The 23,177-nt window shown below is 41.5% G+C and overlaps 2 protein-coding genes across 7 annotated transcripts in view; one reads left to right on the forward strand and one right to left on the reverse strand.

Annotated features, from left to right (window-relative positions):
- Window positions 1-23,177, reverse strand: part of KIF1A (kinesin family member 1A) — a 180,408-nt gene that overhangs the window by 130,611 nt on the left and 26,620 nt on the right. For all 5 annotated transcript variants that reach the window (XM_066598374.1, XM_066598366.1, XM_066598357.1 and 2 more), the window contains exon 2: window positions 1,497-1,605. In XM_066598374.1, the coding sequence (XP_066454471.1) occupies window positions 1,497-1,602 (106 nt within the window). In that variant the 5' untranslated portion in view covers window positions 1,603-1,605. The remainder of the gene's footprint in view (window positions 1-1,496; window positions 1,606-23,177) is intronic.
- The window catches only part of LOC136624404 (allantoinase, mitochondrial-like), a 150,822-nt gene that overhangs the window by 36,216 nt on the left and 91,429 nt on the right, over window positions 1-23,177 (forward strand). Inside the window, exon 1 of one of the 2 annotated variants that reach the window (XM_066598395.1) lies at window positions 22,177-22,215. The exons of the other annotated variant lie outside the window; for it this stretch is intronic. The gene's annotated coding sequence lies outside the window, so the exon portion shown is untranslated. Of the gene's footprint in view, window positions 1-22,176; window positions 22,216-23,177 lie in introns of those variants that run through there. 2 annotated transcript variants of the gene reach the window in all.

Raw genomic sequence — 23,177 nt, forward strand, 5'->3', positions numbered from 1 at the left:
TGTCCCTGCCTCACCACTACTGGCCCTGCACTATGTAAAATTACTGCAGGACGCAATGCTGTGCACGGCCGATATGCAAAAAAAAAAAATGTGCAACACTGCAAAAAGCAGCCTCCACACTACTGCACACGGTTAGATGTGGCCCTAAGAAGGACCGTTGGGGTTCTTGAAGCCTAAAATAACTCCTAACACTCTCCCTATAGCAACTCCAGCAAGACAGTACTTTCCCTGAACTATGTCAGAATGCATCTGTGGCGAGCCGCGGGAGGGGCCGATTTATATACTCGGGTGACACCTGATCTCGCCAGCCACTCACTGCAGGGGGGTGGTATAGGGCTTGAACGTCGCAGGGGGAAGTTGTAATGCCTTCCCTGTCTTTCTATTGGCCAGAAAAGCGCGCTAACGTCTCAGAGATGAAAGTGAAAGTAACTCGAACATCGCGTGGTACTCGTTACGAGTAACGAGCATCTCGAACACGCTAATACTCGAACGAGTATCAAGCTCGGACAAGTACGTTCGCTCATCTCTATTTATGATCCCATTATCCAACTGTAATAACAGATTGTAATGGAAATGTTTTATTACAAGGAAGTTGCTGCACTACAAAGTTGATCAACAGATACAGGGGTGGACAACAATATAGGAACACCGTATGAAATACAAGGGATTATACATCATATTTTAATAAGATATTTCACTGGAAAAAGAGCCCAAAATGCAGTACCTGATAAGGTGCAGAGCAGGCACGATCACCACTAAGGAGGCACAATCGCCATAAGGCTGGCACAATGGCCATATGGTAGGCACAATTGTGCCGGCCTTATGGCGATTGTGCCTGCTCTGCACCTTATCAGGTACTGCATTTTTGGCTCTTTTCCAGTGAAATATGTTTTTGTGTTCCCCCTCACCTCTCTGATTTTATATTTCAATAAGACTTGTAGAGACTGATTTTAAGTGGAGGTAATATGACACAGATGCTGCTGGGCAGAAGTGAACATCTGTCCGAGCAACAAGGTTTCATTGGTCAGGAGTTTGAGCCATGCAGCTTCTGTCACCAGCTGGCTCTCAAAACCACCCAGAGCAGGGCAAGAGGGGAAGTCAACACAAATTTGTCAGGAAAGCTCTTAGCCAAGCAGGAGTCAAAAGGGCAGCTGAGTGCTAATGATTGAAATCCCATGCATTTCTAAGGTGTTTCCTTATTTTTGTCCACCCCCTATATGTCAAAGCGACCCACCAGACTGTGTCCCACTGGTTTACAAGTAAGTCCTTAATGAGGAAAAAGGCGGCATCTAAACAAACTGATCATATTCATAGCTTTATTATTGCTACAACTTAGTGCATCTTGAACTATATGGCCATTGCACATCATGCTGAAGAGATCTGATCTTCATACAGAAATGTTAAGAAATATATCCCCCCCCCCCCCCCACCCCCACATTGTGGTACGATCTGATCTCCATTTTAATCTTAAAATATATATGGGACATGACACTTACTAGTTGTGTTTCCAGACATCTGGATGATGCATTTTGAATCTTTTCCAATTTCACGTGAGTTGAATGGCCGCACTCTGACTGCGACCTTCACCGATGCTCCCGCCATTTCCTACAAGAAAAAGAAAAAGCTTACTTTCTATTGTACAGCACAATGCAAATCTACAGAATCATAAAACCATAGATGGATACTGTACATTAGACCCATAGAATGCACAAGTCTCATTGCCTGTACATTCAAACAATGCTGTGTGATGGTCATGCTATCTGTAGGTCTGAGGAGCTGACATTGTTACAGACAAGCAGATGGAAGCTCACATATCAATTATTCATGTCCTATGTGAAGCCAGTGAAGATGCATAACAGTGGAAGGATGGAAGACATAGGCAGACATATCCATTTTAAAACTGGAATATGAGATGTGCCATATTTAGTAACGTGGTGCTATAGTTCACATCTTGAACTGACGGCTTCACAGCAATGATATCACAATTTTGTATGCTATATAGTAGACTGAGTCAAAGGTGAAGATTCAATTGATGTACCTAAGACATACATTATAGTGCCACCATATTAAAGCGATCATAAAAAAAAACCAATTTAAAGCGTACCCGACTTTTGAGATGACTTTTCACAATAAGCTGCCTTGTGTACATGAGGACTAACACTATTTCTGGCCATTATATGACTTTTATCCTGTATTTATGACCACTTTTTCCCTCCACAGGATATATCTCTAATTTTCAGTTTTCTCTGATCTGGTGTATGGAGATTGCTGTTATGCTGTGTTTTATACACTTCACTTGGAGAAAACAGTCGATTTTTCTCCCTATGTCTTTGTAGCACACACAGAGGTATAACATCTTCAATGCAACACCAATATATGGTAACAAATCAAGAGATTGCATAAAGATAAATAACTATATAAGTACACAGCAAAATGTGGTCATGTGCAACCACACAGTGAGTAATGCATCATGCAAGCTAAAGCAGTGTAATCACCTATCCAAGAACAAAAATAAGAGTGTAAAGAGACCCAAAATCCCATCATAGAACTTGAATCTTGCATTTATCACCAGTTTTCCCCTTTGCAGGCTATGTGTCTAATTTTCAGTTCTCTCTGAGCTGGTGGGAGGAGGCTAGCTGCTATGTGTTCCTTTACACTCCACACAAAGAAAACTGCAGATTCTGCTCTCTAAGACTTTATAACATAAACAGAGACATACCATCATCAGGTAGGACTGAGCCGTGAGGTAATGATTCCTGTAGATGTGGGAAGTAAATAACTCCTCATTAGCAGCGGCACTTCTGCATGAGTTTATGGTTCTTTCCTCCTGCTACTTCCCCTTCTCCTTTCTCTACTACAGACATCTATAGAAGCCTATAAACCTCATCACCCTCCTTCACCTCCTGTTCTTGTTATCTCCATCACTAAAGAAGGGTATCACTTGACAACAGGCATCTCTTAAAGGGAGTCTGTTGGCTTGAATTTGCTGTCCAATCTGCAGGCATGATGTTATAGAGCAGGAGGAGCTGAACAGACTGATATATAGTTTTATGGGGAAAGATTCAGTATAACTTGTATTTTATTCATTTAAATCCCTGCTCATTCTGATCTGAACAGTCCAATGGGCGGAGCTATCAGTGATTGACAGCTATCAGTCAATGATAGGACCGCCCACTGCACTGTATAGATTCTAGAATCTGATACATGATGACAGCATTATAGAGCTGTCATCATGAAGAGAATGTGTGGGACCCTTGTTCTCCACTTAGGTGTGAGGTGCTAGCCTTTGGATTTGCCATGTCTGAGCTAGGGATCCTCCTTAAATACAATTTGTAGCTAATTTCTAATAAAATAACCACTATATTTCATTTATACCCTAAATGTTTACCAAATGACTAGGCAGTTAGTGATGGACTGAAGGTGAATGTAACTCAGTAAGGTACATGCCGTTTCAGAGACCTGTGCCAGAAGCTTTATGCAGATCATGTTGCAAAGTATCTCTAGGTGTGTGAACCTGCTTGCCAAACCTCCACACATCCCTGGGGTGAGACCTCTACGGACCAGAGCCAGCAACACCAAGCATGGCGTTTTCAAATTTTTTTATCATCCAAATAGATCACAGCTTCCTTTATCTCTACAATCACCATGTATAAGATTTCATTCAGAATGGCATTCCTTGCATTCTGTGTACTCAAGTATAGGAGATAGTAGAGGTCCAGAGATACCACAGAATTGAGATGCACCACTGACCAAGATTGGGGGAATTTGGTTGGCAGCAAACTGTAAATACCTACAGTCTAAACTACCTTAGCAATTCCTCAGGAACATTATAGTCTAAGCAAGGCTAAGCAGTATACTTGGATCAATCATAGGACACATTACTGTATATATGTTATTATAAAATAATCAAACTACTTATAGCATTGATATATTACTGTATATACCGCTATAGCCACCACATATATGTCACCCGACAGGCAAATATTTTTTTCAAAAACAGAATCTTTTAAATTTAAACTTGCATACTATGCCCTACTAAGCCACCCATCGTATGTACCCTTATCCCTTCTCTGAGCACACCCAATAATTGAGCAAAACTTGTAGCATTCCAGGAAGGTCAGAACTCTGGACAAAAGAAAGTAGCAGTACAGACAAGAGTTTTATTTTTGGAGTAAAGTGTGATTATTCTCAGTAAGAGAAACCAAGTAATCTTGTGGATATGATACCTTTTAATCGCTAATTAAAATACATGATGTTATTGTGAGCTTTCCAACCTACTTAAGGCCCATTTACACTAGCCGATGATTGCTAAAAAAAATTGCTAATCGGCAATCGTGTTAGCGATCATCGGCGTGTCTAAGCACTTTTCGGGCACTGATAGCTCATTGATAAATTCAGTCCAACCTAAAAATCGTTGTTCACTCTTATCAGCAGTTCTCCACAGGGAGTGCTGATAGCATTGTTTCCCCGTGGAGAACAAAGGATCTGAATGCAGATAATAGCCCTCGGGCTATTAACTGCATTCAGGGAAGGCTTCATTTGCACACTTAATTGCTACTAAGTAGCTGAGTAGCTACTTAATAGTTTATGCAAAATAATTGCTCAAAGCTGTCACTCAAACTGTCATTTGACCAATCTTTGAGCAATTATCTTCTGGTGTAAATGGGCCTTTAGGGTTCTTCAGGCAAAATCTACAGATGTATTTATATTAAAACATATACACATGATTACATGGGAGGGTACAGACAAGCTGAACTTAATTTGCACTAGATAAATACTAGAGACAGGATGAGAGGGCACAGACATTGTGATTAATAGCACTTAGATAAATATCAGGGAGGGATGAGCAAAGCAGTAAATAATTAGTCCAGTGACAAGGAATGTGAAAATGTATAGTCTCTGCATTGCTGTTAGGGGGTCACCACCAGGCCAACCTGTCACCTCCGCTGTGGATTTCTCATATCTCACAATCTCCACTGGTGTGAAAAAAAACCCTCCGAGATTCATACAGTTTCTGATAGTATCAAAGATGGTTAAATACTTTTATTCCCAAATTCTTCTGTGATGTTGTGACTTAAAATTGCCTTTAATTATTATAACTTTCATATGTTGTATGTTGTGTCCGTGACTAGAAAAATGCTTTGCCACAGGTAATTCTATCTTTCTCTCTTTAATCATGTGGCGTATAAACATAATACAACTATCATATACACTATACTACCAAACATAATTGGATACCCGAGCAAGAATCAAAAGTAAAATTGTAGTAAAATGCAGGATTTTTAAAAAATATAGATTGTGACCTAAGAAAAAATCACCAAAAATTCTTAAAAAACACAAAATATATGATTTATATAATAAGTTATTTTCTGATGACACCTTCCCTTTAATTAGTTGTTTACCACTGTATCACCCTATTAGTCAATTAAAAAAAGTTCACCTTGAATACATAAGTAAACCTTGACTACAGTGCTGGACTTATTGATAACATTGGAAAGAATCTATAACTAGATAAAGTTATGTCTCAAAGCACGTCCATATTTGTCCCAAATACATAGGTAGTGTGCAATGAATATTCATGGAGTGGCTTCCCACTGAGAGAAATCAGATGTTGCACTAGAGACTTCATTGACCTATCATACCCATATTAATGTGATATACACAGCTAATTGCACTAAAACAGCTAATCAGGAGAAGTAAACTGGAGGCACGCTGTAAATACTAATGAGAACTACTGTCTAATTATGGATAGGAATAGATGTTCTTCTCAACCATTTATGTCTCTATAGTTGATCATATTAACATGCATCTCACCATATGTTCACACTACATAACTGCACACCTTTCAGGTAAATGTTATTATACATACAGAGGACAAACAATTATCCCCTTTTGTACAGCTGGACATATGAACATAACACAAATCAGGTACTAACTTGAAAGGCAATTGACATCTGAGTTATAAACACATTTCCCAAAGATCAGTCATATAGGACTGATACTATACCATCAGCTATCCTCCAGCCAGCTTTATATATATATATGAAAATACTTCCTTACAAAAGTCATCCCATCTTAACTAACACCCAATTACACATTATCTGTCACTCCAATTGATCTACTTGCAAACCACAAAATATGCAAATCAAAGATGGAAAAATTCCTCCATAGCACCCCCTATTGGAAGATAGTTACCCTACAAGTCAATGTCCGACCCTTCAACAGGTCTTGACCTTATATACAAGCCAAACCAGAATCTTCTCCATAAGGCTTTATTCCCACGAGCGCATATACATCGCGTTTTCACGCCCGGGTGCATATGCACTACCCATGTGAAGCATTGGTTCGCAATGAATTCGTTTACATGGGGCGATTATACGTCACGTAAATACTTGAGCAGCGTGAAAGATAGAACATATGTGGCCGAAATATGTCCGGCGTATATACGGTTGGCAAAAAGATAGTTCTGGAACTATTTTTTGGCCAATATACGCCGGTGGTTCCCATAGACTCCTATGGGAGCAGGGAAAAAGAAGGGAGAGGGAGGCATTCTTGCAGCGTCCTATGCTGCGAAAAGCTTGCAGGTGCCTCTATATAGGCGCTGGAAAACATCCTGAGGATTTTGGCAGCGCGAGGGTTTTCCGGAATGGCACATTTTTGTTAGCTAAAAACGACGCTCGCGATCATGTGAATGGTCGAGAAAATGCTGGCCATGATCGCGGGAAAAATGCCTATTCAGGCGCTTATATGAAGTAGGCGTGAAAACGTAAAAATGCCATCTCCGTATATCCGCTTGTGGGAAAGAGCCCTAAGGAAAAAACAGTGAATGAGGCAGTTATACTGCTTGCTGTTGGTATCCTTATGCCAATTCCCCTATTGGGTTTTGGGTCCTGTTGCAATCTTCAGACGACCTAATCCCCACAAGGCATTGGTAAAATTAGACTAGCAATTCACTGTAACGGCTCTCTGATTGGCATGGGCTGTTCATGTGATCAGTGCTGGCCAATCAGAGAGCAGTGGACAGGGACTATTTGGTAGCTAGAATACCCCACCCTCCAATCCCATGGTAGAAATGGAGGGTTGCTTTAATTTTTCCTATTCTGAAAACACTATGCTGCTTGCTAAAAGAATGCTTTAGTAACAATTAATAACTTCAATCAAAGGAATTGCGCTATTAGGCAGATCAAGGCCAAATCAGAAGACCAGACATTGATGTGTTCTCTAGAAGGGAAAATTGATTCTGCTGTTCTTAATAATAATGATAATTCACAATATTTGTTTCTCATTGATGTCTAGATGTTTTATGCCTTGTTAGCTCGTATATTTGTCCACCAGATTGTGTAGAGACAGCAGACTAATGATGACGAATATTAGCGGGATCGGTGTAGGGCACATTTGAGATTTTAGAATAATTTATTGTATTGATCAGGGTATTTTATTACTGTTGCGAAGGTTCACCTCAAGATTGTTCACTCTACAGAGATTGTTTAGTAAAGAAGAAAAACATTCTTACTGTTGCTGTAAATCCTAAATCCCTACATTAATTCAATAATGTAATTTCTTGAAGTAGTAAGTCCTCCTGTCCACGGGTGATATTTCATTGCGTTATCCACCGCGATTTTCCTCTTGCGTATAAAAAAATCACAGCATGCCGGAATTTTCCGTGATGAACTTATCATAAATAATGTAATAAAGTAAAGTGACAGTTGCCCTGCCCCCTAAACATATCTCGTCAACCCACCCCTTCCGGTAAAGTGACAGAGCCACTTAGCATATCTGGTCAATCCACCCCTTCCCTGTAGTAGCGACCGGTATCCCCGCCCTTAAGTATGGCTCATCAACTCGCCCCCATCCCTGGAGTAGTGATAGCACCACCACATGACATATCATGATTCATAGGAGTTATTCATTTCCCAAAGGACCTGATTTCAGAAGATTTGTAAGCTGCAGGATATATCATCAGTTATAATAATACCGCACCTCTCGTCTGGGATTGATTTCTGGAATAGTCGGGCTAACAGAATATACTATCATATTTACTGTATTTGGCGTCAGCACAGCAAATCTTATTTCAGCTTGCAAGTTTCCTGCTTTAATAAGTGGTCAGTTTGATATTAAGATCCAGGCCGTTCTGTATGAGCTTTAGTTGATTAAATTTGTCTGCAAAAATTAGGTCCAGAAGTTGGATAGATTTAGATCAGGCTGTGGCCTGGGTTCTTCTGCTGAAGCCTGAATTGTTACTATCAAGAGTCCTATCAGGATGCTGTCCAGCTGTATCTTTATAGAACAAGGCCGCTGTAAACTGCAATGTCAGGGTTTGTGAACTGTAATTTTAGTTTTGCATTGCTTCTTTCAGTTGTGTGATATCCATGCCAGTATCAGCTCTGACAGTATCAGCAATTGTGTTCTTTGGTGGTCAGGTCTTCTTTTGCTACTGATCTGTCCAAGCATTATAGATTTTTCTAGCGGGTCTGCTAGCATTACATGGTCAAAGTACGTGAGCCTGAGCCTGGTCATCTGTGAGTCTGAGAGCCTAAGCCCGATCATCTTGTCCTCCATCTGGTCATCTTGCCCTCCAGTGATATATCGGGTCTTATATGATTCAGGACTTTTTTGTTACTCTCGCCGTCCAGGACATACGCAGCAGCTTTCACCAGCACCACAGCTTGAATGCATCAATCCTCCATCTATCAGCTTTTTTCGCAGTCCAGCTTTCACATCCATACATGGCTATGGGGAAAATGGGGGTTTGCACTATCCTGCATTTAGTTGCTATGACGATATCCCTACTTTTCCAGATTTTGTCCATGTTTAGCATTGCGCTTCTCCCCAATGCTATCCTACGTTTTATCTCTGCCATAGATTCTCCAGTCTGGTCTCATACACATTCTACCGCCTTGCTGTAGGATAAATAATAAGTCCCACACAAGAACCAACGTTGATAACCGTGTTATGTTGTTTCACTATACGGCAATTTATATCCAAGAGGGTGTTATTCAAATTATAATAATATTCACCTCTTCCTAATAGGAAGAACTCTAATGGGACATTATCAGCTAAAGCTTCAATAAGCAGTACTCCAACAATTAGAGATTTTTCAATGCTCGCTTGTGTGCGCAGTATGTCGAAAATATCCAATTTAGATTTGGTGAACTCCACAGAGCCTTCATGCATGAATGCCATGATATCTGATTAGAAGATGTTGTCAGCAGCACATTTAAAGGGGTTGTCCCACGAAAGCAAGTGGAGTTAAGCACTTCTGTATGGCCATATTAATGCACTTTGTAATATACATTGTGCATTAAATATTGGCCATACAGAAGTTATATACTTACCCCCTCCGGTGTTGGCATCCCCATCTCCATGGCGCCGACCGAAGCCTTCTTCTGCCTGGATTAGACGCGCTTGCGCAGTCTGTCCTCTTCTGTCCCGCTCCGGCGTGCTCGCGCCGCAGAGGTCTTCTGCGCATTTGTAAACTGCTGATCCTATCCATAACAGCCGTTCGCATACATGTGACTGCATCTTTAGCAATGTTTTTGACAGCATTCTTTACATGCGGTTATACTAATTCTATACCTTTTATGAAAAGAGGAACTGCTTTTCTACAAAGTCCCCTAAATAAGCCGGCAAGTCCTTCCCCATACATGTTTTCATTGCCGTAGAAGACTTTCAATCCATACCCTGTTTGAGCAACATAGTAGCAGGCATAAATAGCGGCATCACTGTACATTTTTTTGGACAACATTTCAATGTATTAGTTCTTTGCGGGGTATAAAGTGTAAGTGCACAATACTTTTGCCATACTTTAATATAACAGGTCTCTTTGGTCTGATAAAAATTGAAATTGTTATGGAATCAAAATTTTCTTTGCACAAAGGTATGTAATCCGGATGTGTGTACTGCGGGGTGACAATTTAGTTTTTATTCCCGCTAATTTCAACCGTTCTTAAAAGCTGTACAAAGCTATCACCCACAGGTTGATGTTGTAGTATACCTGTGCACGCAAACAATGCGTAAAAGCCTGCTTCTATATCTGCATAATGCTTTGTCCTCTTTGGTATATTACCCACAGAAGCTTCAATATACTCGGGCATTCCTAAAAGAAGCTTGTGTCCCAACACCAACTGAATTGTTGGTGAAAACTGTTCTTTTTATTTCATCATATCCCAATTTAATGTCCTCGTTTGTAATTCTCAAAATATCAATCCGGTCATTGATGGCTCTCACCAGCCCATGGACATTAGAATAAAATCCAGCCTTCATATAATATTCCTTAAACAAATCGCCTTGTTTAACAATGCAAAAATTGCCATCATTCTGTTCAAACATATGCCATGTATGCAGATACTGTATTTCGGTCAGTGAACCTCATACGGTGTAAAGAGGTCAACAGGTTTTGCCAATTTTGTGGCATAGGTAGAAATTATGTTTTTGGGATAAATTTTAGAAGAGGCACTGCTAGGTAATGTTATATGAAATGGCCAGGCTTCTATGATTTATACAGCTGTCAATTGCTTTTGTTCGATTCACCTGTAACATTTTGTAGGGTATCCAGGCCACTTTACAAAATAAAATATTTTACCATTTTTTAGTATCTTTTTAACTTTGTAGACACTTTTCTAGTCCAGAGGTGCTCTTTATAAAAGAAGCCTCTTCAACTAATTTATAAAGCAGCTTTTGGAATTTTGTATTGTTTTTTTTAAAAGTTCAGCTAAAATGCTCCACTAAGGACACCTTCACTGTGTTTGTAGTAAAGAAGTTATGTCTATTGTATGATTTACAAAGTCACTTCATGGCATTATTCATAAGTTTTCTGCCTCGGTCCGTCTGTAATTTTTGCGGTACTCGATGATCATTTTTAAATATCAGCTCAAATGCCTTTGTAATACTCGATCCTGTTTTGTCCCTCAAGCCGACGCACCAAGCGTATTTTGATAAGGCATCTATTACTATTAAAATGTTTTTTGAACTATCATTTACTCTTAAATACTCTATCATGCTGCCAAGATCAGCTGGCCATTCTGAATCGATATCTGGAACAATTATTTTATTTTTTTTTTCAAATTTTATCCTGACAGGTTTATGAAGTGTGTAAACTTCCTGTTGATTGAGTCATGCTTTCAGAGTAATGATGAGCGAGCATACTCGCTAAGGGCAATTGCTCGAGCGAGCATTGCCCTTAGCGAGTACCTGCCCGCTCGGGAGACAAGGTTCAGGTGCCGGCAGCGCACAGGGAGCTGCGGGGGAGAGCCGGGAGGAACGGAGGGGAGATATCTCTCTCCCTCTCTCCCCCTCCCCCCCCCCCCCACACCCCCTGCTGTCTGCTGCTACTCTCCGCTCCCCGCCGGCACCCGAACCTTGTCTCTCGAGCGGGCAGGTACTCGCTAAGGGCAATGCTCGCTTGAGCAATTGCCCTTAGCAAGTATGCTCGCTCATCTCTATTTCAGAGTTCTTTCTCTTTATACCATGTTTCTTAACGCTCCTGTATAACTTTTCAAATCCTCCAAAAGAAGCTTCTGGCATTGCCATAAAATAATATTGGTTCTGTAATTTTTTTTAACATGTCTTGGAGGCTTAATTTGAGTAAGACTAAATCAAAAAGGGTAATGTGGGTGGCTGGAGGGGTAGGGGAATAGAGTTGCTTAAGTTGTTAAAAAAAATGGAAAACTTTAATGAAAAGCATTTAATTAAAAAGACTAAATTAGAAGACTCACAAGTTTAAAGATCTTTAGTTACCTACTGAATAGAACAAGTGGTCATGAGACATGAGATGAGATATAGGTTTAACAGATGGCTAAATGAATATGTGTTTAGCATTAGTGAGACTCTGAAAATTGAACTATACGGTATCCGGGATGGTGCAAGAGCAGACCACTGAGTTAAAAGGCTACAGGATCCATAGTAAATACCCTAAAGGCCTGAGATGAGATATAGCTTTAATAGATGGTTAAATGAACACGTGTTTAGCATTAGTGAGACCATGAAAATTGAACTCTACCAGGGTCCATCATGTGGACATCTCTCAGCTTGCCTTTGTTAAAAGGTATTTAAGCATAACAAAACTGTACTCTGTCAAAACCTCTTTCAACCATCAATGGACTCTTGATAGAGGATGGTGCTGTTGATTTCAGTGTTTTATTGGCTTGTGCTAAGCAGTTACACGGCGATTTGGCCATCCCTGAAAATCAATAAGTGAGCTTTAGCGATATTGCTACAAATACTTGGGAGGAACCATTATAGTTCTGTACTACAGTCATGGTAATTGGCAATATTATCACACAGGTAAAGGCCCTATAAGTAAAACTGTATATATTTTGCATCACAATATCTACTATGGGATAACAAATATGAAAGGTTTTATTGGAGAGCGCTACTTTTGTGAAAGTTGCAATTCTGTATTTCACCACAAGAATAACCATTCATATCAGTACTTTTGCATAGCTTGTCAAAGAGAGGGTTGTGTTAAAAGCGTAGGAACTCAGCTCCGGTGCCCTAGTTGTTGGTGTTTTGTCGCACAAGTGATTGCTTAGATCTGCACATGCAATTAGCCAGAGATGATGTTATGTTTTGCAGACGTGATCAGTGTTGTTGCTTTGCGTACGATAGCCGGGAAGGGTATAAATGTAGAGGCCTGCAGCGTTTGTCATGTTCTTTGCATAAATTTGATACTCATCTTTGTTACGTGCAGCATTACAATCCAAAGGACCAAACTCATCTATGTAATTTCTATGGCTTTGAATGTATGCCAGAGACAGAAACACGCATATCCAAACACATTTAGGGCACACCCGTTGAGCAGTCAGTCTTCCTGGGACTTTGAGGGTGAATCGTGTACTCATGACTTTGCACAGTTCTTTACCAGCGGTAAATAGGCTATACTTTTATTGCTCACAATGCCAGTAGATATGACTAAAACCAGTGTGTCTGCACCAGAGAGGCTCCAACAGCGGAGTGGCTGGCAATAGATGGTAAGAATACCCTGTTGAATGGCTTCTGACATTGGAGCTGTACAAGCTTCAATCAGAATGTAGGAAGATGTCAGACAGTGGATTGGAAAGGGTTAATCAAGATGGACGGCTTTTGTGTGTGACGCTACCTGATTTGAACATGAGGTTCACTTAATTTCATGCCCATGAAGCTTCGTAAGCTACACAAGCTATGGGTTCTTCTGGTTCAAAAGGTCACTTTCCACATTTTTTCAACACTGATGAATTTTTTAAAAATGATGTGGGTCCCTTACCAGCAGTTTATTATTATGGCATACAGTACATGATGCCTAGTGGGGAAAAAATCATGGATTGTAATGAGGAGCCAAAAGACAATACTTTTAATTTTATGGGCGATTGCAAACAAGATGTTCAGGGTTTTGAGACCGACGTGTGAACGCTACTAAGATCATGTAATGCAGATGACTAAAAAAATCTGTTTTAATGTCCTAGTGATCCAATGCGTCCATCTTCTCCAGCGTATCACCTCGGTTTTCGTATGTATGGCAAGATATAGATTTAAATTTCTCCAAGAAAACACCATAGCTGTTTTACCAGCTGATGATTATCACAAGAGCAAAAATGCTACTAAACGCCGGCAATTCAGTGACTCATGTATGTGTCTCACACAGAAAACATTGACATACAACACACTTTGAGAAAGGGTGAAAAACAAGTAGGGAAATATTTTTTAGATGAGTGTGCGTATGTTAAAGGCCAACACATAGCGTTTAAATTTCAGGAGTGCCGCATTTGCTATAATGAAAATGACACAAATAGGGTCACTAAGACTACTTACGGACAGCTGTATCACAATTTATCAGCTAAAAAGCGATTTTTACAGTTCAGTGGTTACATAAGACGTTTTTTTGTGGGAACATGAGTGGAATGAAATGTTTGAAAAGGATTCTAAGCTTCAAGCATTTTTTCTTGAAATGCAATTCCTAACCTCACTAGATCCATGTGATGCCCTTTGTGGTGCCAGAACTAATGCCATCAAGCTCTGCCATGAACAGGCTGAAGGGGAGACAATAAACGGCTATGATTTACTAAGTTGTATCTCTTTCTCAGCAAAACAAAGACCTATCCTGTAGGTCACCTGGAGATGAGTTAGGAATTTTTTGGATACATCCAAAAATACTTTGGCATTGCAAAAGTTAAAATGTACCCTCCGAGAGATTTGGTTTTTCCAGTACTATGATGAAAATTAACATGAGATTATGATGAGATTAAACACAAAACACAAAAGTGTATTTATGCAAAGAGACACTTTTTTTTATTTTACAACACTTGCTTTCAGATATTAGCACCGCTGTTATGAACAGTTGTACATGTTTGATGCACACCCACACACATGCAAATCCAATAATATTGTTTGGCTTTATGCATGTTAGTGAAAACTATATGATGTCTTGTCTGCTTCTTTCCCTAGCTGGGTGTTGTAAGAAATAAGAAATATTGGGACATTGATTCAACCCCGCTGCGCAAAACACAAAAAAACGTATATATGAAGAGACCATTATTAGATGATATTACAACACTTCTTTCAGATATTGCAGCATGCTTTCTCATATATTCTTGCAAGACCCCCTAACTTTGGAAAAAGTAAGTTTGTAAAACAACTGTTAGATAACGCTGACACTCAACCCAATAACATTGTTAGGTTTTATGCATGTTGGCAAATCTATATGATGAGCTGTCTCATACTTTTCCTAACATCAGGTTTATTGAAGGTCTGCTGCAGACATTGCTAGACAATGAGTTATTTCCTCCTGACAAGGTAAATTTGACTATTGTTCATAATTAGAGATGAGCGAGCATACTCGCTAAGGGCAATTGCTCGATCGAGCATTGTCCTTAGCGAGTACCTACCAGCTCGGGAGCAAAGATTCGGCGGCAGGCGGGGGAGAGCGGGGAGGAACGGAGGGGAGATCTCTCACTCCCTCTCCCCCCCCCCTTCCCCGCTACCCCCTGCTCACTGCCGCAACTCACCTCTCCCCCGCAGGCAGCCGAACCTTTTCTTCCGTGCGGGGAGATACTCGCTAAGGACAATGCTCGATCGAGTAATTGTCCTTAGCGAGTATGCTCGCTCACCTCTATTGATGATCCCATGGAGAGCGCTAGTGAAAATTGTAAAATAGAAAAAAGCATTTACCAAGTAAGTGCATCACAGAAATCTAAGCATCTTCTATCTGGTACAGAACATATTTTTTCAGAGTAGAATGATAAATTTAAACACCAAGTACTTGGTCCATTCTAATAACCCCCGCGTTAAATTGCAAATTGTAACGCTAGCAAGGCTGATGTACCCCAGGAAGACACGCTTCTTCTTAGAAGCATCTGAGGATGCCACACGAGAGTTTATGGGTATTTGTTGGTAGATTTAAGAGGCAATACACCAGAGGACCTCTACTTAAGAATGGGGTTGTTTCCACCAGCTTTACTGGCCGTGAATATTCACAAGAAAATTGCTTCTACAAAGTGAATTTATTATCACACTGACTTTTGTGAGCTCTGTACATAGTGCTGATAAGGTGTCTGAGAGATTACGTCGCAATTGCGGCCTCTTAAAAAAGCTGGTGAAAGCAACTCCTACAGAAAGTCTATTTTGAGCAATGATTTAATCACAGCTAATGGGGAAATTGCTTAAAGGGGTTGTCCCGCGCCGAAACGTTTTTTTTTTTTTTTCAATAGGCCCCCCGTTCGGCGCGAGACAAACCCAATGCATGTGTTAAAAAAAAAACGTTTAGTACTTACCCGAATCCCCGCGCTGCGGCGACTTTTTCCTTACCTTAGCAAGATGGCCGCCGGGATCTTCACCCACAATGCACCGCGGGTCTTCTCCCATGGTGCATCGTGGGCTCTGTGCGGTCCATTGCCGATTCCAGCCTCCTGATTGGCTGGAATCAGCACACGTGACGGGGCGGAGCTACGAGGACCAGCTCTCCGGCACAAGCGGCCCCATTCACCAGGGAGAAGACCGGACTGCGCAAGCGCGTCTAATCGGGCGATTAGACGCTGAAATTAGACGGCACCATGGAGACGAGGCCGCTAGCAACGGAACAGGTAAGTGAATAACTTCTGTATGGCTCATATTTAATGCACAATGTATATTACAAAGTGCATTAATATGGCCATACAAAAGTGTATAACCCCACTTGCTTTCGCGGGACAACCCCTTTAAACTATCTTAAAAGGGTGAATGCCTTTAAAAAATATACTAAAGAAGTGGCAATGAGCTATAAGATGCCAGGGTGATAAAACTGCCCATTAAGAAAAAGAAGCGGGTTACTTAATCAAGTGGGTGATTTTGTAGGCCAACACATAGTGTTTAAATTTCAGGGGTGTTTTTACCACAGCTACCCCACTGCTCAAAAGAAAACATATCTTATCGTGTGTAGTTTCACATACTTGTATACGCCTGTTGTATACCTAGGATTAACTTTGCAATAGTGTGCTGTGTGAATTTTTATACTATGGCTACTATAATAGGAATTGGAAGTGGTGGAGAGAATGGGAAGGGCACCAGCATGGGAAAGGAATAACTCCTGTGTTAGGAGAATTGTGATATGCCATGGGGGTGCTATCACTACTGGGGGCATGTTGATGAGCTGTATTTAGGGGCAACACCACCTGTCACTACTACAGGGAGGGGGAAAGTTGATGAGATATGCTAAGAGGGAAAGCATTCTGTCACTTTACCGGAAGGGGCGGATTGACGAGATATGCTAAGGGGGCAGGGCACCTATCACTTTACCAGAAGTGGGCAGTTTGACGAAATATGTACACGCTTTACTACTACTTCAGTTTCTAAATGAAATTGAGGTCTCTATGGACTGTTCCTAAAACTTGGTGGCATGAACAGTAAAATATGTCGGTGGAGAAATGTATAAATATGAATTCTTTAAAAAAAGATAATGGATCAAAAGTGACTTATAGATCCATATGTAGACCATTCCAAAAAATGATAATCACACAGTAGCATCCTACATAATATTGCCACTTAAAAGGGTTGGCCGTTAACTGGACACATTTACCCAATAACTGTAACTGTGTTAAAATAACAAACAGAGCTGTACTAAACCCTCCTCTGCCACCGTGCAGTCCTGCCATGGTCTTGGCATTTGTTATGGCCAATGATGTCCCCGGAAGTCTGGTGACCATTGCAGCCAACCAGAAGACACAGCATTACTGCCTGTTCTCCTGGCATCAGCGCTCATATCCTTGGCGCCATGATGCCAACAGTTTAGAACACTCATGCTGCAGCCTCTGATAGGCTGCAGAAGTCACCTGAATTCTGGTGACATAATCTGCCATAACAAACATCGGGACCACGATGGGGCTGTAGCGGTAAATTGTGGTAGCAGAGAAGGAGTTAGTACAGTTCTGTTTGTTATTTTGACACATTCACAGCTACCTTTAATTATACAGCAGCAAGCTGTATAGTTATGACCTATGCTATATCATTGGAGGTGACATTTAGACATATTAAAAAGGAACAATCCTGGAAAAATATACAAAGTTTCTTACGCCTAGTACAGGGCATGAATGAGAGGTGAATGACACACAAATAGAGAATCCCTGCATCTAGAACCTCAGGATAGAGAATAACTATCTGATTGTGGGCGTCTGACCACTGGGACCCCCACTGATCATGAGAACGGGGGTTCTGTATGTCCCTGAATGAACGAGCTGTTGAGCATGTGCGGTGGTGCCAAATCCATTCATCTCAATGGGACTGTTGGTGATAGGCAAGTTAAAGCACACAGCTATCTCCAGCAGTCAAATTTAATTGAATGGAGCAGAAGTGCAAATATGTGACCACCACTCCATTCAGAGACACTCAGGTTTCCCGTTTTTCTGATCATTGGAGATCCCAGCAATTGGATCCCCACCAATCAGATACTTGTTCCCTGTCCTGCGGATAGTGAATAAGTTAATTTTGTGGGACAACGCATTCAATCCCCATATGAATGTCTAATGTCTGCCAAGTTTAAAATAACTAAATAATTTTAACTCAGAACCCAAAATTTTAACTGACTACGACTGGGATTAGAGTCTGGACTAAATACACTTAAAAGCTTATTCCCATCTCAGCAAGTTATCCCCGATCTTGGATTGGTGGGGGTCTGACCACTGGGACATCCACCAATCTTGACATATCATTCCGCTGTGTAATAAAATTCTGACAGAGGTGGCCGCTTATACGCACCATCCTTCCATTCTCTTCAGTGGGAACTGCTGGGAAAGTTCAAGTACCATAATGGTGGTGGTTTCATTCATTTCAGAGGGACCATGGGAAATTGCTGAGCACTTGAACTTAGCCAATTCTTCCCCTGCTGTCAAAATTCAGGGATACACACCAGGGGTGATATCTCTGGGTCTGTCAGCCCCCCACCAATTAGCAAGTTATCCCCTATCCTGTGGAAAGGGGATAACATGCCAAGATATGAACACCCCTTTAAATTGATTATATTAGAAAGAAGTTTGCTTTTTTTCCCCCCCAAAAAATGTTGCCAATCTTTCCCTTCGGCTAGTACTAACATTGTCACTCACCCCAATTAACTTGAATAGGGTTGAGCTGCAATACAGACACAGTCCATTGACAAGAATGGCACTGCAGAAGCAGTTCCGTATGGTATACTCTTTAGGATGTTAGTGGAATGATGCCTCTCTGTGAGCCATAAGGCTTCCGCTGATGGATACTTTTCTAGTAGCCCTGTAACAACATTTTCTTCCCACATACAAGGGATCATGTATTGTGATTCATCACATAACCATTATGTTGTGCTATATTCATCCAGCAAACACATCATTGCTTTATTATTAGAAAAGATATGTTCCAGATAAGAAGAATACATCTGCGGATGTCGGTCATTGTCACACCTCTTAGACAAGGGAATAGATGGGCAGCAGACAGTTTATTTCGAAATGACATTACTCTGCTCATTAACATAAAACTCAGTTGCTAGGCAACAGCTACCTTCCTCGTTTCCTTTCCGTATGCCATTCTTTGAATCAGCGTGGCCGACCAGGCGTTCTGCAAATAATATCGTCCATTCAGAACCGGAATGGGCAGTGTTCCAGAGGATGCAGGGAAAAAGAAAATTACTTTGCTTTCCCGTCATGTCTTAAAACCTTATTACTAAGCAGTAAGATCGCCACTGCTGAGAGGGCATATACTGCATTTTACAAGTGCACGCTCATGGACCAGATATTAAATAATGATGTCATACAATGAAGTGCACTAGAAGGATACAGGAAGTGGGAATGGCATATGGATGACACATATTCCTGACTGTTGGGGGACTGCCATGACATGCTTTAATAATTATTATAGTGCACCTTATAGCAAGCTGCTGCATCATTGCACGCTAGTCACATGATAAATTGTCCTGGCTACTATTCTTGTACCATTAGAGCAGTGTTTCCCAACCCTTTTAGCCATGGAGCATTCCTGGGAATTTTTTAAAATCTCAGGTTACCCCTACCAAATAATTTTTGTAGAAATAAAAGGCTTAAAGCACCTCCCCCTCGCAGTATCATCACATCCAGAACCTCAGCATCCCTCCCCGTTGCAGTTTAATCACATCCAGCATTCAAGGACTCTCAAACCTCTCTCTTCCACCTCACTTGCTGCAATATATGTATATGCATGGCCAAGCCGCTCCTCCCCGCACCACAATATATATATTTGCTCGACCTGTCTCACTCCCCAGAGAGAGGTTCAAACTTACTCTTAAACTTAGTCATGTGTAAGTCTATGGATGTCTGACCTCCATATGTGGCTTTCTGAGTGCGAATGCTCCTCTACAGTGTGGCAGCGGGTGAGGCAGTATAAGGGCTCAGTCACACGGGGGCATCGGCACCTGTACACAGGTGCCGATGCGCCCGTGTGACTGAGCCCTTCCTGCAGGAAGAAGACGGCCGTACCTCAAGACGGACGTCTCTCTGCAGTGCTGAAGAAAGAACACATGACCAGCAATGAAGTCGGTCACATGTTCTTTCTCCCGGCGCTGCAGAGAGACATCCGTATTGAGGTACAGCCATCTTCCTCCTGCAGTCACACGGACGCCGATGCGCCTGTGTGACTGAGCCCTGACTGTTCATTATAGGTAGAGCTTGCCGATTGTGTTTTCTCTCATCCCACTTATCACAGTGCTAAAGGCCAGCAGCTAATTAACCCTTTATCTGGGTAATTCTGACTCCCCAGCTGTGACTATCACGGCACCCCTTGCGGGTTCCTGCAGCTCCCCAGGGATTGGAATCATCATCAATCTGAAGTGCAAATTATCAATATACAGATGTAGCAAATATTAGCTTGATTGTGATAGCATGGTGCAGTAAGTTATCTTATCATAACTCATTAAAGGGGTTGTCCCGCGCCGAAACTTTTTATTTTTTATTTTTCAATAGCCCCCCCGTTCGTCGCGAGACAAACCCGATGCAGGGGTTTAAAAAAAAAAACGGATAGTACTTACCCGAATCCCCGCGCTCCGGTGACTTCTTACTTACCTTGCGAAGATGGCCATGGGATCTTCACCCACGGTGGACCGCAGGTCTTCTCCCATGGTGCACCGTGGGCTCTGTGCGTTCCATTGCCGATTCCAGCCTCCTGATTGGCTGGAATCGGCACACGTGACGGGGCGGAGCTACGAGGAGCAGCTCTCCGGCACGAGCGGCCCCATTCAGAAGGGAGAAGACCGGACTGCGCAAGCGCGTCTAATCGGGCGATTAGACGCTGAAATTAGACGGCACCATGGAGACAAGGACGCTAGCAACGGAACAGGTAAGTGAATAACTTCTGTATGGCTCATATTTAATGCACGATGTATATTACAAAGTGCATTAATATGGCCATACAGAAGTGTATACCCCCACTTGCTTTCGCGGGACAACCCCTTTAAGGCTTTCCAATCCATTGTCAGACCTCGTCCCACATTGAGATTTCCCTGCATAGCATCCATGTGAGGCGAAGTCCGACATGTTTCTACAACACTATGTAGAAGAGAAGTCCGTCATCTGAGTCATCTTCCGCATATGTATATTACAATATGCAGGCGGGAGCTCTAATATCCAACCTGTCTTCTGCATATGTATATTTCTAGCCAGGCAGAGGAAGATGGCGATCAAGACCATGGACTGCCAATGAAATTCTGAGTTAATTATTTATAGATTAGGTAGCGGTCTAAGATGGGTTCTGGTGCTTTAGGGTCTCCTCTGCTACATAAGAAGATGCCCACATGGTAGGTGTAAGGCCCTCAGGGGTGTAACTATAGTGGGTTCAAGAGAGGCGGTCATACCTGGGCTGTGGAGACTTAGGGGGCATAAAGTCTTTCTTCACTATTATGAAAGACCAGTACTATGAATGAAACACTATTTTTGAGGGGCCCTGTTACACACTTCAAGCCACACCTCTTATAAACTTTGCACTGGGGCACATAATCTTCTATTTACACTTCAAGGAAGTTTACTGTTCCTGAGCTTTCTCCTCAATAATAGCACAGAATCTGTATTAGTCTACATTCACATGGGCGAGTGCAATATTGGGCCAAGACCTTGCCAAAGTGTAATCGTCATGCCGATGCGAAGCGTTTTTGATTAAAAATCGCATCACTTCTGTGAAATTGTGATCCTCACATGTGATAGGATCACTAGTGTTACTCATTAACTTCAATGGGAAATATTGGATCGCACTTGCATACACATCACATGGCATCCGAGTCCCATGCGATGCCTTTTAAAGTCCCAAAGATAGGACATAATGCAACTTTTTTTCCCCCTGCAGCAAAGCTGCGAGCAAAACATAATTTCTGTGAATAAATCCATTCAAAAGAATGAAGTTTTCTGCGCATCACATAAAACTCGCATGAGAATATAGTTCACGTGAATACGTCCTTGGGGCTTATTCAGCCCAGCCTATTTCACTTCCATGTGCTCAACAAATTTCACACATAGAGCACACACAGACCCATAGTAATCTATCGGGCTATTTACATATCCATGTGAAAAAAATTGCAGTATGTACAATTCTGGCCGAATTTGCAGACAAGACTAGCCCATTGAAAGTCAACAGGTCCAAGAAATAACACAGTTTTTTTGGCCTGTTTTTTCTTGCAGATGCAACACGGACAAATCAATGTGAATTAGCCTTGTGTGGTGCAGAGTGTTAAGGCAAAGCTTTTGCTCACGACTTGAAGGTTGCAGGTTCAATCCCTGCATAGTTCAGGTAGCCTTCCATCCTTCCATGCTCTGTAAAATAAAAACCCAGGTTGCTGGGGGGTAATAAATAAATAAATTACCTGAAAGCGCTGCGGAATAAGTTGGCACTATACTAAATAACAAACAAGTAACAACAAGTGTTTGTGCAGTTACTGACCAGCACTTTTTGCCACTGATCAGGCCATTAGACTGCACTATTCATGCCCGATTAAAAAGTTGTAACATAATCCCACAATATCACTTTTGGAACTTTGCAGTGTGGCGCTCCTCTCTGCTGTCTGAGCTTTGGTTCCTATTAGTGTATGGTTTATAATGCATGCCGCCTTTGACATTGCCTAGGAGACTGTGCCTGGGAAATCGCAGCAGAGCTCTAGTTCTCCATATATTGTATTGCATTTGTAATTACAGGTTTGGCCCTGAATGCTAATGAGATATTTCAAAGAAGAGTACGTTGTACCAATTTGATAAATCCTTCAAAAGGTCTTGGCCTCACTGTTTAATCACCATACATGAAACATTACAGGGGACTACTTTATTAGGTCACATTCATATCGGTGTTTATGCCTGCTGTCCTACCTCCCTTGTTCCTCTTTTCAAGAGTAGAAGAATTAAAATGACCACAGTACAGATTTGTCATATGTCGAACACTAACAGCGGCCAACGGACATCATTGGCTATGATGGAGTCCATTGGATTTTGGTTATGGAACCAGAATTCAACTGGACAAAATAGCACAGCATGCTGCACAATATTTTCTGGTATTTTTTGGCAGAATCTGCAAAAATTACTCCCAATATAACCTAATATATGTGGGTTCAGTCAAAAATAAGGGCTAAAAGGCTCACATAGTGCAGTTGTGTTCCCACTGAACCCTGTCTTGCAAATCTGTCCGTTATAAAGGACCTGTTTGCCCTCCTGACACATATGTTTTACTTAATATTGGTTCACTGATGACAATGTCTGGCCCAC

Source organism: Eleutherodactylus coqui, chromosome 1 (assembly GCF_035609145.1).
Source record: "Eleutherodactylus coqui strain aEleCoq1 chromosome 1, aEleCoq1.hap1, whole genome shotgun sequence".
Taxonomy (NCBI): domain Eukaryota; kingdom Metazoa; phylum Chordata; class Amphibia; order Anura; family Eleutherodactylidae; genus Eleutherodactylus; species Eleutherodactylus coqui.